This window comes from Loxodonta africana, chromosome 2 (assembly GCF_030014295.1).
Source record: "Loxodonta africana isolate mLoxAfr1 chromosome 2, mLoxAfr1.hap2, whole genome shotgun sequence".
NCBI classification, from domain to species: domain Eukaryota; kingdom Metazoa; phylum Chordata; class Mammalia; order Proboscidea; family Elephantidae; genus Loxodonta; species Loxodonta africana.
This window is the reverse complement of record NC_087343.1, coordinates 160,993,108-161,012,383: the sequence shown is the minus strand read 5'-3', so window position 1 is coordinate 161,012,383 and position 19,276 is coordinate 160,993,108. Positions and strand designations below refer to the sequence as shown.

General features: G+C 38.3%; 1 protein-coding gene across 1 annotated transcript in view; it reads right to left on the bottom strand.

Moving 5' to 3' along the window:
• Positions 1–19,276, bottom strand: part of STK32A (serine/threonine kinase 32A) — a 154,599-nt gene that overhangs the window by 73,904 nt on the left and 61,419 nt on the right. The window contains exon 4 of the mRNA XM_010591589.3: positions 5,326–5,499. Within this exon, the coding sequence (XP_010589891.1) occupies positions 5,326–5,499 (174 nt within the window). The remainder of the gene's footprint in view (positions 1–5,325; positions 5,500–19,276) is intronic.

Sequence of the window (19,276 nt, the reverse complement as noted above, 5' to 3'; positions counted from 1 at the left end):
TCGAATCAGATAATCCTAGGTTTGAGTCTGGTGCCCATATACTAACTATGTGATGTTAGTCAAGTTACTTAACCTAATCATAGGACTGTTGAGTATAAAATTTCACCGTGTGTGCAAAATGCTGATTAGCACAGCTCTTATTGTATGTGCAATAAGGAAATGATAAATAAGGAAGACCAAAGAAGAATTGATGTTTTTTAATTATGGTGTTGGTGAAGAATATTGACTATACTGTGGACTGCCAGAAGTACAACCAGAGTGCTCCTTGGAAGTGAGGCTGGCAAGACTTCATTTTAATACCTTGAACAATTTATCAGGAGGGACCAGTCCCTGGAGAAGGACATCAAGCTTGATAAGGTAGAGGGTCAGCAAAAAAGAGGAAGACCTCCAATGAAATAGACTGACACAGTGGCTGCAACAATGGGCTCAAACACAGCAAAGACTGAGAGGATGGGCAGGACTGGGCAGTGTTTCAATTTGTTATACATAGTGGCACTATGAGTTGGAACCGAATGGAGGACACCTAACAACAACAACATGAGATTTATCCCATTAGCTCAAATTAGTAATTCAGTCTCCTTTAACATATGACATGGGAACGAATACAAATTTGTCTTTGGAGTGTAGTAATTAGTTTCCATCAGAACATTCTTTGGAAAGACTATCAGCAAATCAAAGAGTACTATCCCCATAGTAATGACTGTAATTAGTTTTTTCTTCTTCTTCTTTTTTTTTAGTAAAAGAAAACGGCCATTTTGTTAACATTTTAAAATCCTCATTAACTGATCTAAAGTAAGCATAAGGGAATTTCAAAGTAGAAACTGGCCATAACTTGGGAGCTAAAGCTGTTTTTCAAGCTTTACACACACACACACACACACACACACACACAGACATGCACACACACATGCACACACAAAACTTTGGCTTCTTGACTAATCAGAAAATTGTCTAGGTGTACAATTCAAAATGAGTGAGTGTTATGCAACCCTGTATCCCTCACAGGGACTAGAGAAAGAAAGGATTCTGAAACTGAAAATAATTGCCAAATATTCTACATAATTAAAAAAAAAAAACATAATTAGGAACCTATAAAAAAAAAAAACAAGACTGTGAATAGTAAAACAATACATGAAGAAAACAAAACAAAAGTCCATTTATGTTTCACTTGGAATTCATAGCAGAAACAGGACCCATAGTGTTTTAAAAAATAAGCTAGACATTGCAGGCAGGAGGTCTGCAAGTGTGAAAAAAAAAAAAAAAACAGAGACCATTCAATGTTACCACAGGGAGACAAATGAGTAATTTCATTCAGTTAGCTCTCCTTACCTGGACTAGACTTCCTTTCTGCTTTGACAATTAAAATCTCTTTAAACCCTCTACATTCTCATGATTCTTTGTTTTGCTACCCCAAACCATCTTCTGTGAAGTCCTCCAGTTTTTCCCATAAAATTTGGCTTCCAGTTTTATGCTGTTCTTTCACCTGTTGCTGCCACATGCATCATCTTGGCCTGTGCAACCAACCCTGGGTGACTGGATGCAGATGACCACACCTTATCCTTCTACCAAACAAGCCCTCTTCGAGGCCTACAACGGTGCTAAGCACCATCAGGCAGTGAGTTCTTAAACCAGTTGCCTTCAGGTTGACTCCGACTCATGGCAACCTCATGTGTTTCAGAGTAGAACTGCACCCATGGGGTTTTCAATGGCTTAATTTTTCAGAAGCAGATCACCAGGCCTTTCTTTTGAGGTGCCTCTGGGTGAATTTGAACTGCCAACTTTTTGGTTAGTAGCCGACGCCTAAGTATTTGCACTGTCCAGGGGCTTTGGGGAGTGCTGATGGGCTCTGAATTTCTTTAAAGTGATGCCTTACCTACTTGCTAGATGTGTGACCTTGGGCAAGTTAGTTGAACTTTCTGTAGCAGAGTTCCCTCAACTGTAAAATGGGGACAGTAACACCATCAACCTCCTAAGGTTGTGGGAAGATTAAGTGAAGTAATTCACATCAAGGGTTTAGCACCCAGGAAGCGCTCAGTAAATGGCAGCCTACTTCTCCTACTGACTGCTTGTGGATTATTTTGAATCTTCTATCATGTCCAGAGGCAAAATGTAGTTTTTAATCTGAAGGTTAAGCAGTAGCTTATATTATATCTGCTGTTTTATGAAGATGGTCTCTCCTTATCTGGAGAGTCTTTTGGATTTCATCAATATTTTTTCCATTCACTCTTTAATAACTTGGGACTCAGGGTGTGTCTTACAATCCAATCCATAGGGTTGTCTAAATAGATAATGGGTTGTTTTGTTTGTCTTATCATCTTAGATTCAATGAAATCAGTGCTAATTTTTTTGAAGGAAGAAATTTTAAAGAGACTTGCAATACTCAGAAGCCTGTATCTCTTCTGTATTGGTCTTTGTGCTTTTAATTCTACTCACGAGTCTCAGCTTCAGCGTGCCACCATTATTATTTAAATTCCTTATTCTACACATATACATGATTTTTAAGCCATTTGATACCACTTCAAATTGATAACACTGCAGTTAGGTATCTGGTACTCTGAGGGGAGAGTCTCTGGGTGCTACAAACAGGAAATTCACTCAGCTGCTAACCGAAAGATAGGAGGTTTGAGTCTACTCAGAGGGTCTTGGAATAAAGGCCTGCTGATCTACTTCTGAAAACTCAGCCATTGAAAATCCCGTGGAGCACAGTTCTACTCTGACAAACATGGGGTCACTATGAGTAGGTATCAACTTGACAGCAACTGTTTACTGGTTACCCTGAGTGCAGATAGTTCTGGTTATCAGAGCATTGTCAGAAATAAAAGATCTATTTGGTCACACTTATGATGGCCTTGATGATGCTGATATATGTCTTGAGTGCCTTTTATGGGCTTTGCTGTTTTCCCAGCATAATTACTAATAGTGCCTCATTTAGCTCTCACGAGTACCCTGATTTGGGTGACAAATTATATGTTTACCGCAAATCATCAAAAGACCAAGGTAGATCTGAACTTGCTTGGCTTTAATGGCTTATATTTTATTTTGTCTCTCCTCTTTGTAAGCCTGGGCCTCTAGTCAATCAGTCCTTCATTTGGTTCAGGCAGTTTCCATTCATTCATACCTTTTCATCAGACACTGGTTATATTTTTGAAAAACGATATTCAGATGGCTCTAACAGAGTTTACAATATAGTAGAGGAGACAGACGTGAATTAAGTAACTGCACACCCAAAACTGCAAAGGCCAGGTATAAGGGACTATGACAGGCTGTAAAATGTAACACGTGGGTAGGTGGGGTAGAGAAGACAGGCGATATTATTACAGCTGAAGTGTTTTTTCACTCCAGGATGATGTCACCCCATTTTAATAAAAAACTCAGTGCCCTCGAGTCTATTCCAACTCATAGCCACCCTATAGGATGGAGTAGAACTTCCCCATAGAGTTTCCAAGGAAATATTGCACTCAAAATGTCCCTATGTTTGCCTTTCATTCATTTGCCATGATGAGGGGATATTTCAGTACAAATGGGTCCTTCTGAAGATGGGAGCTGAGTAATAATTGTGGATGTATAAAGCACAGGGAAAGAATATTAATCTTTAGTTCCTGCTTTAAGTGGCAAAATTTCGTTCATCCTGAGATGATGAGAACTATAAAGAGTAAGGGACAGAAGGACAGGAAAAACGATAGTTGGTATTAGTAAGCTCCTTGAGGATAAAAATTGTATGAAGGTTGTTGGTTTTTTGTTTCCCTCTAAATTCCTCTGGGAACCCTGTTCTACGCACATGGTAAAAATGCTCAGAACATCCTGACTTGTGATGACAGAGAAAATGGAGCCCAGAGGAAAGAGACACAGGGCCCAAATGTAAACAGTGAAAGGAGAAAGTGTGAAAAGGTACTCTTAGGCCCTGTTGGCTTCTCATAGTAACTGTCTCTTTTCTAATATCTGTGATGTAAGCAACCAAAGTAATAGGTTGGGATTAGCAATGTTTGAGAGGATGAGTAAGCATGAAGGCTCTGAGAGAGATTCCACAAACTATACCTATGAAGAGCTTCTCCTCAGAAAGAACCAAGAGGGATTAGAAAGCCAGTACAGGGGAAACACTGCCTGTGAATGGAATTTTCAGTTATTGACAGAACACCAGGTGTGTAAATTCACTTCCGAGATTCTACATGTTAACTGGTCCGCTTTCCATTTATCTGTTGACTGAAGAGATCATTTCCAATACAAATAGCCCTCCTGAAGACAGGAAATTAAATAACAACTATGTAAGTGTACAGGGCTAAAATCCAATCCCCCCCCCCCCACAAAAAGGGGGGATTGGTCCTTGTTTGGCTTGCTGCATAAAAAATTATAAACTGTGATGTTACATCTTCATTCACAGGCTCTGTAATTTATCTCTAATCCAGATAAATTTCAACTGATGGAGGTCAAATATTGTAACCAATTTTTTACTACATGAGACATAATTGTGATTAAAAACTTCTCAGCTAATTCTTTGAAAATGAGGGACGACAGAGACAGAGTCACAGGTGTTGATTTTCCATTTAATGGTGTGTCATTAAATGATACATATAATTCATATGTGTAATTCATGATGGCGATTAGGTTCAAAATTTGATTACCTAAATACACCTGGATGGTATTTGATGTCTCTGATTCACATTTTTCTCATAATGAATACTGGACTAACCATACCTGCTCTGATCACTTATACATTATTATAGAGATCAAATGAGCTATTATACTGGAAATCATCATTAAAACTGCAAATTTTACAAATGTGTTGTGTTATCCTCTCTACTGTCTGCATGGTCTTGTAGCTGCTTGTGTTATTTGTGTCTTTATTTACTACGAATGCCCCAAGTGTGGGGAACACATTGTTCTTGCTGACTTCTATTTGCAGTGCACAGAGGATGAACTCAGTACATGGTGGATGTCAGACAGATGTTAGAAGCACCCAAATACTCTCTCCAAAAAAATTATCTTTCTCCTCTTTCTGTTTCCTTCCTTCCTTGTTGCTCCTCCAGTTCTGCTTCAATTAATTCATTAATATGTATTATGTCTCTACATGTCACCTTTTTCTCCTCCTTGTCTAGGCTTACTCATAATATAGCACCAATGTTTATTGATCCTAGTTTGTCATTTACCATCTATGTGCCCAGCGGTCGTTATTGCTTTCTAATCTGCAAAATGGGGACAATAAACCTATCTTGAAGGGCCGTTGTAAGAATGAAACGAGGATTACCTGCCAAGTTCAACAATGACTTGTTGAACTTAACAGGTTGTGTGCATTCATTTCAAGGCTGTGTCTTGGGTGACCCGACTGACCTGTGAATGATGCGCTGGCTCTGCAGGTAGTCCAGGGCCATGGCTAGCTCACAGATGAAGAGCTTCACAGTGTCTTCCTGGAAGTGAACGTTCTGCTGCAGGTGATAACGCAGGTCCCCACCCAGCAAGAGGTCCACCACCATGAACATGTCTTCCTCATCTTGGAAGGAGTACCTGCAACGTCATTAGTAAAGAAAACTTATTAAATACCTTTACACACTACACAACACCAGAGGCTAAAGAGACCTTATAAATCAGAGCAGGAAGTTCTCGAGTTAAGAGGTCAGGTTTTGGTAGTAGATGGTCTAATACTAGGTTCTCAGTTTCTTTTTTAACATGTAAAATAGGAATGATAAGAATACCTACCACATTTGGTCGAGGTAAAGAATAAGTACAATGGTAAGTGCCACGCCTGACATATCAGAAGCACTCATTATCTGTTAGCTTGTTGTTGTTAGCCACCTAGTTGGTTCCGACTCATAGCAACCCTATGTACAACAGAATGGAACACTGCCCGGTCCATAGCTAAAAGCAGAGCCCTGGTGGCACAGTGGCTAAGAGCTTGGCTGCTAACAAAAAGATTGGCAGTTTGAATCCACCAGCCGCTCCTGGGGAATCTTATGCGGCAGTTTTACTCTGTCCCTTATGGTTGCTATGAGTCAGAATTGACTTAACGGTAATGAATTATTCATAGCTAAAAGCCAGAGAGTTAAATAAAATCCCATTTATTCATTTATCATTAACAATCATAATCTAACCACACTTTCCAGGAGACCCATAAAATACGAGTTATGAAGCTCCTTGAACCATTACCATGCCTATTTTTCCATACTTCATTGCCCAGCAACATTATAGCAAACTATGCCCCACATAAATGATAAGAAAATCATATCAAAAGGGTAATAAAGAATGAAGTGCACAGTATAAGGAAGCAGTTCACTCAGCCTGAGAGATGCGGAGGTAAGAGAAAACTTCATAGTAAAGGTGAAGCTTGAGCTAAATTTTGAAGGACTGTGTTAATAATAATAGCAGCTAACATCCTATCCATCATCTGTTTGTCAGTTTATCATACTCTCTTGGCTTCTATGTTGCTATGATGCTGGAGGCTATGCCACCAGTATTTCAAATACCAGCAGGGTCACCCATGGTGCACAGGTTTCAGCAGAGCTTCCAGACTAAGACGGACTAGAAAGAAAACCCTGGCAATCTACTTCCAAATGTAACTGTAAGATAACAAGGAACATTACCTGATATTGTGGTGGAAGATGAGCCCCTCAGTTGGAAGGCACTCAAAATAAACAGTGGCTGCAACAATGTGCTTGAGTATAACAACAACTGTGAAGCTATGGACTGGGCTATGTTCTTTTCTGTTGAGCAGGGAGTCGCCATGAGTCAGAGTCAACGCTACACAACTAATAACAACAACGTCCCTTGATGTTGCTCTTGTGTGATTTCTATGGGGCACACTCTGAAGCACTCTACAGGCATTACCCCAGTGAGTCCCCACAAGGATCCTCTTATAATCCCATTTTACAAATGAGAAAATCAAGGCCCACTGGAGTTTAAGTAACTCGAACAATGTTACACATTTAATAAATGGTGGAGCCGAAGGGTTCTCCATGTACAAAAGTAAGATTTGAGAGAGAAAAACAGCACGTATTTAAGCACAGACCAGAAAGAAAAGACCAAGATGGATGTCAGAGGAGACTCTGAAACTTGCTCTCGAACATCGAGCAGCTAAAGCAAAACTAGGAACTGATGAAGTGAAAGAACTGAACAGAAGATTTCAAATAGCATCTCTAGAAGACAAAGCCTTCTTCTGAAATAGTTTAGATGTGTTGACACAAGTATGATTGGAAAGCTCTGGCCTGGAGAAGACAAAAACCAGATCCCATGAGAAGGAGCTTGTTCACTCCTCCGTAGGCATCGAGAAAACATTGAAGGGCTTTAAACAGGAGGTCCAATCCAACAAATGGACCCAAGCATACTGCTGGTTGTCAAGACTGAGCAGGAGAGGCAGTATTTCATTCTGCTGTACGTGAGTCACCATGAGTCAGAGCTGGCTCCACGGCAGCTACCAACAGCAAACAGCAAGAATTCAACATGGGCTTTATAGCTGAAGGATGGGGTGTTGAGTGACTAAAGGAGGAAGTGAGACACAGGAGGGCAGAAGTGGCCTCTGCAATGTGCAAAGAGTCTCCTGTAAAAATGTGTCTCGACAGCTATGATTTGTTTTGTTTCACTGAAGGCACAGACAGGGTTTCTAATCACAGTAAAACTCTCTGTGCCGACACTGTTTTGACGTGTTTCTTTACACATAATGTCGCTGAGATCACATTTTAAAATTTTACTTGAATCAAGGAATGAAGCGCCTGCAAGCAGTGCTCAGGGATGCAAGCTGATTCCTAATGGCAAATTATTTGCTCAGGAAATAAATGTAGAATATCAATGATGAGAGAACGTACTTAGTACATTTTTTTTCTTTATAATTATCATTGCATTAAAGGAGAAGGGACTTTCAAGCAAAAGAAAAAGGAGACATTCAATGAAGCATTAATCTAAGGCAGTAACATTTTAAAATAAGACTAAAGGTCCCTGATGTCTATTTGTTTGGTAAAGAAAATTTTGTTTATCACTGAAGACTGATTCACATAAAAGATGTCAGCAAGTAAGCCCTTAGAGGAGTTGGATAGAAATGGAAGTGACTTTTTTTTTTTTTCAAAAAAAATTTTTTAAATTGTACTTTAGATGAAGGTTTACAGAACTAGCTTCTCATTCAACAATTAGTACACATATTTTTGGTGACACTGATTACCAACCCCACAACATGTCAACACTCTCCCTTCTCGACGTTGGGTTCCCTATTACCAGCTTTCCTGTCCCCTCCTGCTTTCTAGTCCTTTCCCCTGGGCTGGCGTGCCTCTTTAGTCTCGTTTTGTTTTATGGGCCTATCTAATCTTTGGCTGAAGTGTGAACCTCAGGAGTGGCTTCAGTACTGAGGTAAAGTGTGCCTGGGGGCTATACTCTCAGGGTTTCTCCAGTCTGTCAGGCCAGTAAGTCTGGTCTTTTTTGCAAGTTAGAATTTTGTCCTACAATTTTCTCCAGCTCTGTCTGGGACCCTCTACTGTGATCCCCATCCGAGCAGTCAGTGGTGGTAGCCGAGTACCATCTAGTTGTGCTGGACTCAGTCTGGTGGAGGCTGTGGTAGTCATGGCCACTAGTCCTTTGGACTAATGTTTCCTTTGAGTCTTTGGCTTTCTTTATTCTCCCTTGCTCCTGATAGTGTTAGACCAGTGGAGTATCTTAGATGGCTGTTCACAAGCTTTTAAGACCCCAGATGCTACTCACCAAAGTACAACGTAGAACATTTTCATTATAAACTATGTTATGCTAATTGAGCTAGATGTTTGAAACAGAAGTGCTTTTCTAAAAAATCTGAGGAGTGCATCCTAGGTATTGTCTGCTAGGAAATGATATACTTCACCTTGATACCATGGCAGGCTGGTCAGCTCTCACATCGGTTTAATGGGCCAATGGAAAGGAAAGGTCCCTGGATTTAGGCAGTTTGGTTCACAATCCCTTCCAATTGCATCACTGTAAATTCTGTTCATTGTGTTTTACAGGACTTATGGTAACCAACATTGTGCTAATTAATACGTAATCATACCTGGGACCTGTTGCCCCTTTGGCTGCTCTCAGCTAATATATTGGAAAGGATGATTGCTTACAGGATGTGAGTAAGGTTTTTTGGGATAAGTGGCAGATGAGGTAGGAATGGTTAGGTGGGTGATAGCTAGGTAACAAAAGAAGGGAGAAGAGAATGCTAAATATAAACAAAACCACATGCCAATGGAAAACAACATAATCAGAGTGGGTTAGCATACAGAGCAGAAAGAGGCTTACTCCCTGCTGTTGACTGTGCTAAGCTCCTCCCTGGAGGTAGGGTGTAGCTCAGAAACCAGATGATAGACACAGAAAACTCCCCGCCCATTATTCCACTTACCACTTCAGAGGGACAGTGTTTTTATTAAATTCAGCCTGAATGAACAATTTTATTGGATTTTGGGTTAAGCTATTTTTAATTCAAAGAACAAACTGATAAAGGTGTCTGTTGTGGCAACAACAGAATACAACAGTATTCAATCACGCAGGGTATTATTAATCAAAGGAGAGAAGAGGTCTAGGCAAGAGGGAACAGGCTTCCCTCACCCAATACAAATATAAATTTATTTAATCATGCAGCCAGCATTGGCAGTTAAAAAACATCTTTCTCCTTCAACACTTCATATCTCAAGCCCTCTATCTCAGGACTTCAACTTTCAGATGGCGAGATGATAGTGTTTGATTTTCAGAACTATACTCCAGTAAAATGTGTTTGGTGAGAACCAGAATATGCAAGTTCATGCCATAATCTGATTTTTTACTCATAAAAGAGCAAGAGCTTCGTTGTATTTCAAACATTCATCACAGAGCTGACTGTTTCATCACCATATTCTTTTTCTTTCCATATGCTATAAAAAAAAATGCTATATCATAGCTTATTTATTTCTTCATTGACAGCTCTGAAATTAACAAGTCTAGCCAAGTGCATGTGAAATTCATTGCAAAGTGTGCCTGGTAAGTAAGAAAGAAGACAAGTAACAACAGACCACCACCATACTCCATTATGTTTGACCTAGACTATTTTTTTTACTGCAATAGGCTAATACTAGCCTTCTCTGTATAATCTTGGACCTTTCCAATCCATCCTCCACATTGCAGTTGTGTTTTAAAATGTAAGCTTTATTATGTTATTCAGCCTTGTAAATCCCTTCAGCTCTTTCCATAATCAAAAGGACTGTTTGCTGTGGCCCTTGCTTACATTTCTAGTTTTATCTTCAAGATCCTTACTGCTTATTTTCTGCACTCCAGCCATGTTGGTCACCCCTTTCTCACCTAACTTATGCCCCCTTCAGCCTTAGATGATTACGATGTAGTGTGACTGCTCCCTGCACTCAAAGCGCTATCCATTGCCTGGTTATAGTCTACTCATCTGTCAGGTCTCAGCTCAAGTATCACTTCTCACAGAAGATTATTCTACGACACTTCAGATTAGATCAGGTCCCCCATTATATACAATGCTGTATTTTTATTCACAGGATTTAACATAATTCAGGGTTATTTACCTGTGTATTTTTGGAATAGCTCCTTTCTTCCTCAGTAGGCCATCTGGATACATGCCTGCTTTTACTCATCATTAACTACCAGTACCTATACACTGCCTGAAATGTAGATTCTACTATTAGCTATAGAAAAAATAACAAATGAACTAAAGAAAAGAAGGAGAGAAGCAAGGTTAAAACACAAGCTTTTGGTGGGCATGATATAAATTGTTGTTGTTGGGTGCCAATGAGTTGATTCCAACTCTTAGTGACCCCATGTGACAGAGTAGAACTGCCCCACAGGGTTTCCTGGGCTGTAATCTTAATGGAAGCAGATGGCCAGGTCTTTCTCCTGCAGAGCCACTGGGTGGGTTCGAATTACCAAACTTTTGGTTAGCAGCCAAGTGCTTAGACATTGCACCACCAGAGTTCCTCATAAATTACTAGGTTCTATTTTTTAGAAATTGGCATTGCTACCAAATAAATTAAAAAATGTCACTCATATATTTGAAGCCCTGTCCATAGAGGTCATCTTGAGATAAATCTGAATCTGACAGTTAGAAGAGATGAAACTATTCTCCACTACAGTGTTTTCCAAACTGTGGTTCATAACACATTAATAGGTTGTAAAATCAACTTGGTGGGTTGATAAATTCTTTGAGACCTTGGGTTAGGCAAAGACTTCAAAGATAGAACGTCAAAAGCACAGTACAAAAAAAAAAGGATAAATTGGTAAACTGGACTTCATCAAAATTCAAAACTTTTGCACTTACAAAGACACTCTAAGAAAATGAAAAGTCTAGTAATAGATTGGAAGAAAATATTTGCAAAATACATATACGATAAAGGATTGTATCCAGGACTTACAAAGAACTATTACAACCCAATAATAAGACAAACAACCCAATTAAAAAATAGGCACATGAACAGACATTTCACCAAAGAAGATATACAAATGGCTAATAAGCATATGAAAAGAAGCTGAAATCATTGGTCATTGGAGAAATGAAAAATTAAAACCATACAGTTCAAACCCACCTGAATGACTGTAATAAATAAGACCAAAAAAACAAAACCAAACCCATCGCCGTTGGGTCGATTCTGACTCATAGCAACCCTATAGGATAGAGTATGACTGCCCCATAGAGTATCCAAGGAGCACCTGGTAGATTCGAACTGCCAACCTTTTGGTTAGGAGCTGTAGCACTGAACCACTATACCACCAGAGTCTCCAAATAAAAAGACAGGCTATAACAAATGATGGCTGGGATGTGAAGAAATGAGAACCCTAATACATTGCTTGTGGGATGTAAATCACGTAGCCACTTTGGTAAACAGTTTGTCGGTTTCTTAAAAAGTTAAATGTAAAACTACCATATGACTTAGAAATGCCATTAATAGGTATCTGCCCAAGAGAAGTAAAAACACAGGTCCATACAAAGACTTGTACATGAATGTACATTGCAGTATTATTCATAATGGCCCCAAAGTGGAAACAACCTAAAAGTCCATCAACCCATAAATGGAAAAACAAAATGTAATATAGCCATACAATAAAATATTATTCAGCACTAAAAAGGAAGGGACTACTGACAAATCCTGTGTCATGGATGAACCCCTTAAACATGTTAAATGAAAGATGCAAACATAAGAGACTACATATTATATGATTCCATTTATATAAGATGGCCAGAAGTGGAAACCCTGGTGGTGTAGTTGTTAAGAACTATGGCTGCTAACCAAAAGCTGGCAGTTTGAATATACCGGGCACTCCTTGGAAACCCTATGGGGCAGTTCTACCTTGTTCTATATGGTTGCTATGAGTTGGAATCAGCTTGATGGCAATGGGTTTGGTTTTGGCCAGAAAAGGCAAATTTATAGAGACAGAAATTATATTAGTGGTTGCCTGGGGCTTGGGAACATGGATTAATTACAAATGGGCATGAAGATCTTATTAAACCAAAAACACCACCACCACCACCACCACAAACCCATTGCCTTTGAGACATTTCCAACTTCATAGCGACCCTATCGGGCAGAGTAGAACTGTCCCCATAGGGTTTCCAAGGCTGCAATCTTTATGGGAGTAGACTGCCACATCTTTCCCCTACAGAGCAGCTAGTAAGTTAGAACTGCTGACCTTCCAGCTAGCAGCCGAGTGCTTGCAGATCTTGTTGGGGGTGGGACGGGTGAAAATTTGTAAAATGGATTTGTGGTGACAGTTGCGCCACTCAGTAAAGTTGTTAAGATCATTGAATTGTACATGAGAAATATAAAATATGTAAAATATACCTCAATATAGGTTTTTTTTTTTTTTTTTAAAGACATTTGGTAGGGAAAAAAAAGAGAGGGAGAGAATTAAGGTGGAGAGAGTTTAAATAACTTGCTCGAGAATCACATGTTAGGATGTTGTGGAGCCATCTAAAACCATGCACTTAATAAAGATGTACTCACAACATATATAAGGCAAAATCATCCAAATTTTCTAATAAAATCCTGCTGGGGAAAGGATGATCTTTTAAGTAACCTTCACTTCAATTCTCAAAATTCAATTTGTATGTCTTCTGGGTGGTCTCATTCCAATGTAAGGCATTTCTGATCTGTGGCCAGGGATCTCCACAGAAGAGTTATTAAGAACCAATATTTACCTTTGCACTAAAACGATGGAACAGTTAACCTGTGTCTTTCAGACTATGAACAGGGAATGCACATAGCAAGCTTTTCACAGTTGAAGAAAAGCACAAGTCCTGGTGGGACGAGATCCCGAGTAACGGGCAATGAAGAGGTTAGGATCCACTGTACCACTAAAAAAAAAAAAATTCATACAAATCTGAATTTTAAAACCTTTCTTTGGAGCAATGGTCCACTGTATTTTTTGTTCTGTGGCTCTGTAATAAATTTCCAAGGTGGATCTAGGGAAAAATTTATTTAAAAAACCCAAACTAGTATTATTTCATCTAATTAATTTAATTAACACAGAAAACTCAAGGTTAGCAAAGTCAGATTTCAACAGGCTGTAAAAACTATACACTTTTTTTTAAATTTGAAATTCTATGATACGACAATTTGAAGCAAAAGAAAGGTCAGTGGCTTGGATTACACTGGAACCAACAAACCTAAATTTTCTCTGCTATAAATTTAAAAAAAAAAAGAGGGAGGGAATTTACCATCAACATGAGCATGACATAACTTCTTATTCATTTATTAGAGTGAGAATATTTCCATCAAGGGTTGACAATAGCTACTGTTGGTGAGGGCCTGGAGAAACAGGAAGTCTCATACACTCTAAATGGAGGGCACTTTGGTGAAACTTTCTTTGAGGATAATTTAGAAATATCTCTTTAAAAAAGCACATGGTTTTTGATCCTGTACTTTCACTGCTAGGAATTTTCACTATCGGTGCCTTGAAAATGTGTACCAAGATACTCATTAAAAAAAAAAAAAGTGGTGCCAGCACTCATTACATCATTTAAAATCAAGAACGATTTGCATGCCCATCAATAGGGGGGGATGCAATTATGGTAAATGTATGCTATAGATTATATGGTAATTTTTTATATGAGGCAGATCTATATTCTGATATGAAAAGATTTTGCTTAGTGTAAATAAGAGGAATATATATATTTTAAAGGATATATACATACAACCCCAAAAAGAAAATACAGTACACATACAACATATATATGCTGTTTTATATATATACATATTTTCTTTTTTTAGGAAACCCTGGTGGCCTAGCGGTTAAGAGCTAGGGCTGATAACCAAAAGGTTGGCAGTTCGAATCCACCAGGCGTTCCTTGGAAACCCTATGGGGCAGTTCTACTCTGTCCTATAGGGTCGCTATGAGTCAGAATTGACTCGATGGCAAGGGGTTTATATACATATATATATACATAATTTTTCTAAAAATAAGATAATCAGTTACCTAAATGGTGGGGTTATAAGCCATTTTTTTATATATATTTTTATATTTAAAAACCCCAGTAAATATAAAAAAGCATTTCTCTCTTTTCAGACATGTCAACTTCTAATCTGTAGACTATACCTAGGCTAGTAGTTTTCTCAAAATTGTTGGTTAGATCAAGATGCTTGTGCAGGTTCGGGTTTGATTTTGGGAGGCAAGACTACTTCAGGGTGGTGGTGTGTACTTTGATCAGTAGGTATATAATTAACTAGAGTCAATCTTTTTGTGGTTTTATCAGCCATTGATTACCATTGACTTGATCTGATAAATTTCTTAGGCATTGCGATATTTAATTCTATAATTCTCTTTTACTCCAGTGGGAGTACTTTTCCAAAGAAAAACTTGCTTTCATCAATTATGTGACTGCCCTGAAGTACAGCTCATGTAGGAAAGGTAACACAAATGCTTAAGTCTTTCCTTTAATTACCAGTTTTCAAAATGATTTGTTGGTTTCCTAGAATCCTCCAAAAGTAGTCAATAATTTGTTTTTTATAATGAATTCATGGGTCTGATATTACCATCCATTTGATGTTCAGTTCATAATATGCATTCTTCAGCCAGTGGGAACATAGTCGAGTTGGATCAAGTGTTCTTTTGACAGGACCCTAGTAGGTTTTGACAGCTTCATGACTTTCTGGGGTGAAAAGATATCCCTGGCTATCTTGTACATTTCCTGCTCCAGACAGTCTGGGTGGTAGAAGGAAGGGTTCACTGCTATTAGGTTATCATTTTTTCTAGGTCTTTTCAGTGAAGACAGCTAGAAGTATACACAGATATAGATAGAATGTAATATAAGATACATACATCATTAGTTCAGAATGATCCTTTTAATTTATATTCAAAACTATGGAAATTCTTAACCTCATCAGTATTACACCAATAACTCCTTTCTCCAGGTTCTGAATGACATCCATATTATTACTTGTTTCCTTTAACCCACCACATACATACAACACTCTCATGATAACAATATTAACATTATCACCAACAATAAGATCACTGAAAATACTTTAAGGTTTTTTTTATCTTCTTTTTTGTCATTAGGGTGTATTCTACTAATGATATACAGTAAAATTACTGTTTGAAAGTCACTTGGTATAGTTCTTCTATGTTTGGTTATGTCACAGATTATTTCATTTTTGCATTTTATATTTATGCACTGACTTAAAATTTAATTTTGTTTTATAGTTACATAAAATATTTACATGTTTTCAAAGTCCAATCTGCAAAACAAGATATATTAACAAAAGTCAACCTTCTGTCCTATTCTGTCTTTTCTAACTCTTTCCCCTATTGGTAACTTTTCTTTTTTTAATTACAATTTATCATTCCTTTGTGTGTGTGCATGTGTTGTATATAAAATACATCACCTCTTTGGTAAATAAACAGTGGACCACTATACCTTTTTTCCACATTGCTTTTTTTTTTTTTAATAACAGATTTAAGCCAAAAAAAAAAAAGACTGTTGTCAAGTTGATTCTGACTCACAGTGGCTCTATAGGACAGAGTAGAACTGCCCCGTGGAGTTTCCAAGGGGTGCCTGGTGAATTTGCACTGCTGACCTTTTGGTTAGCAGCCATAGCTCTTAATCACTATGCCACCAGGGTTTCCAAAACCAAACCTGCTGCCCTCGAGTCAATGCTGACTCCTAGTGCCCCTACAGGATAGAGTAGAACTGCCCCACAGGGTTTCAGAGGAGCAGCTAGTGGATTTGAACTGCTGACCTTTTGGTTAGCAGCCAAAGCTCTTAACCAAGCCATAGCTCTTAACAGCTTTATCGAGATATGATTCACATACATGCAGTTTACCTAACGAATGTGTACATATCAATGATTTTTAGTATATTCACAGAGTTGTGCAACCATCCCACATTTAATTTTGGAACATTTTTCATCACCCCGTAATGAAGCCGCATACCCAGTAGCAGTCACTTCCTACTTCCCCCAATCCCATCTCCCCAGCCCTAGACAACCACAAAGCTAATTTCTATCTGTGGATTTACCTGTTCTGGACGTTTCATATAAATGGAATCATATAATATGTGGTCCTTTATGACTGGCTTCTTTCACTTAGCATCATGTTTCAAGGTTTATTCATGATACAGTATGTGTTAGCATCTTATTCATTTTTATTGCCAAATAATATTCCATTTTATGTGTACCACATTTTGTTTATCCGCTCTTCAGTTGATGGACATTTAGATTGCTTCCACTTTTGGCTAATATGATTAATGCTGCTATGAACATGTATGTACAAGTTTCTGCGTAGACATACGTTTTCATCTCTCTTGGGACATATACCTAAAAATGAAATTTCTAGAACACATGGTAACTCTATGTTTAGCCTTTTGAAGAATTGGCAGACTGTTTCCCAAAGCGGCTGCACTATTTTACATCCCCGCTGTCAGTGTATGAAAGTTTCAATTTCGCCACATCCTCAGCAACACTAGCTATTATCTCTCTTTTTGATTATAGTCATCCTAACCCACTGCCATCAAGTCAATTCTGACTCATAGTGACCCTACAGGACAGAATAGAACTGCCCCACAGGGTTTCCAAGGAGCGCCTGGTGGATTCGAACTGCTGACCTTCTGGTTAGCAGCCGTAGCACTTAACCACTACGCTACCAGGGTTTCCATAGTCATCCTAGTGGTTATGAATAGGTATCTCATTGTGGTTTTGATTTGTATTTCCCTGATGGGTAATGATAAGGAGCATTTTTTCATGTTTATTGACCATTTGTATATCTTCTTTGGAGAAATGTCTATTCAGATCATTTGCCTATTTTTTATTGGGTTATTTGTCTTATTATTGAGCTGTAGGAGTTCTTCATATATTCTAGTTAGAAGTCCCTTTTCAGGTATATAATTTGCAAAAATTTTCTCCCATTCCGTGGGTTATCTTTTTACTTTTAAAATGGTGTCTTCAAAGCACAAAGAGTTTTTAATGGTGATGATGTCCAATTTATCTATTTTTTCTTTCATTGATTGTTCTTTTGGTATCATGGTATCATAGCTAAGAAGCTACACTTAATCTGAGGTCACACATATTTAGTCCTATGTTTCTTCTGAGAGTTTTATGTATTTAGTGCTTACATTTATTTCTATGATCCATTTTGAATTAATTTTTGTGCATGGTGTGCGGTAGGGGTTCAACTTCATTCTCATGTTTTTGCATTTGGCTATCAAGCTGTCCTAGAACCATTTGTTGAAAAGACTATTCTTTCCCCCATTGAATTGTCTTAGAACCTTAGTTGAAAGTCAATTGATTGTAAATGTGAGGAATTGTTTCTGGACTCCAAATTCTATTCTAATTTTACATTTGTCTATCTTTATGCCAGTACCATATTGTTTAGCTTACTATAGCATTGTAGTAAGTTTTGAAACGGGGAAGTGTGAGTACTCCAACTTTGTGTTTCTTTCCAAGATTGTTTTGGCTATTCTGGATTGCCTGACTTTCCATATGAATTTTGGGACCAACTTGTCAAGTTCTGCAAAGAAGCCAGTTGGAATTTTGATAGAGATTGTGTAGGCTCTGTAGGTCAATTTGGGGCCAAATTGCTTTTCCACTTTACAGTATATCTTAGTGGGCACACCAAAATAGTATGTAGAAATATTTCTTCTTCCTGTTCTCAACTGAGTAACACTGCAGTTTACAGAGGTCACATCTATCTTCTATTGATGAACATTCAGGTTGCTGTTTCCAGTGTATTGCTATTCCAGATAGTGCAATAGTGAAAAACTTCATACATATGCTATTTTGTATTTTCACCGGTCTAACTTTGGCACATATTCCTAGAAGTGGGTTTGCTAAGACAAAGGTTTATTAAAACTAGGGGTAAAAGCTATGTAATTTTTGCTCGATATTGCCAAATTTATCTCCATGGAGGTGTATCATTTTGAATTCCAACCAGTAAATGTGAGTGTTTATTTTCCCCACATCCTTTCTCTAGAGTATGTTGTCAAATTTCCAAAAGTTTTTAATTTCAGAAAAACCCAGCGGCAAAGCAAGAAACTTTGATACTTATGAAGTACTTTATCTCCTGTCTCATAAGAAGCCTTACGAAGTCCTCCAAAGACAAAACACACCTTAAATGCCCTCATCAAAATACACTTAGAAAATCCTCATCCACTTTTTTGTATCTTGTGTGTATATATAGAATGAACACCAGTATACTGCTCTGAGGGAGAAAAGACCTGGCGATAAGCTCCTGTAAAGATTATAGCCTGGGAAACCCTATGGGGCAGTCGTACTATGTCATATAGTGTCACTATAAGTCAGAATTGACTTGACAGCACACAACAAAAACATATCTAAAATTTATGAACATGTATAATTTAGAGTTCAAGTAGATCTTTTTGTCAGCGGATAAAATGAATTTGGAGGAACTACCATATATAAAATTTTTTTTGTTTTTTTACCATATATAGTGAAGTCCTGGTGACGTAATGGTTAAGAGCGCAGATGCTAACCAAAAGGTCAGCAGTTTGAATCCATCAGCCATTCTTTGAAAAGCCTATGGGACAGGTCTACTCTGTCCTATAGGGTTGCAATGAGTCTGAATTGACTTGAAGGCAATGGGTTTTTTTGTTTGTTTGTTTTACCATATATAGTGGAACTCTGATGGCGCAGAGATTAAGCCCTTGGCTGCTAACCAAAAGGTCCGCAGTTCGAATCCACCAGCTGCTCCTTGGAAACCCTATGAGGCAGTTCTACTCTATCCTGTTCAGTCACCCTGGTTTGGAATCTACTCGATGGGAGTGAGGTTTTTTGGTTTTGCCATGTATAACCATTGCTGTTGAGTCGATTCTACTCATAGCGACTCTATAGGACAGAAGGGAACTGCC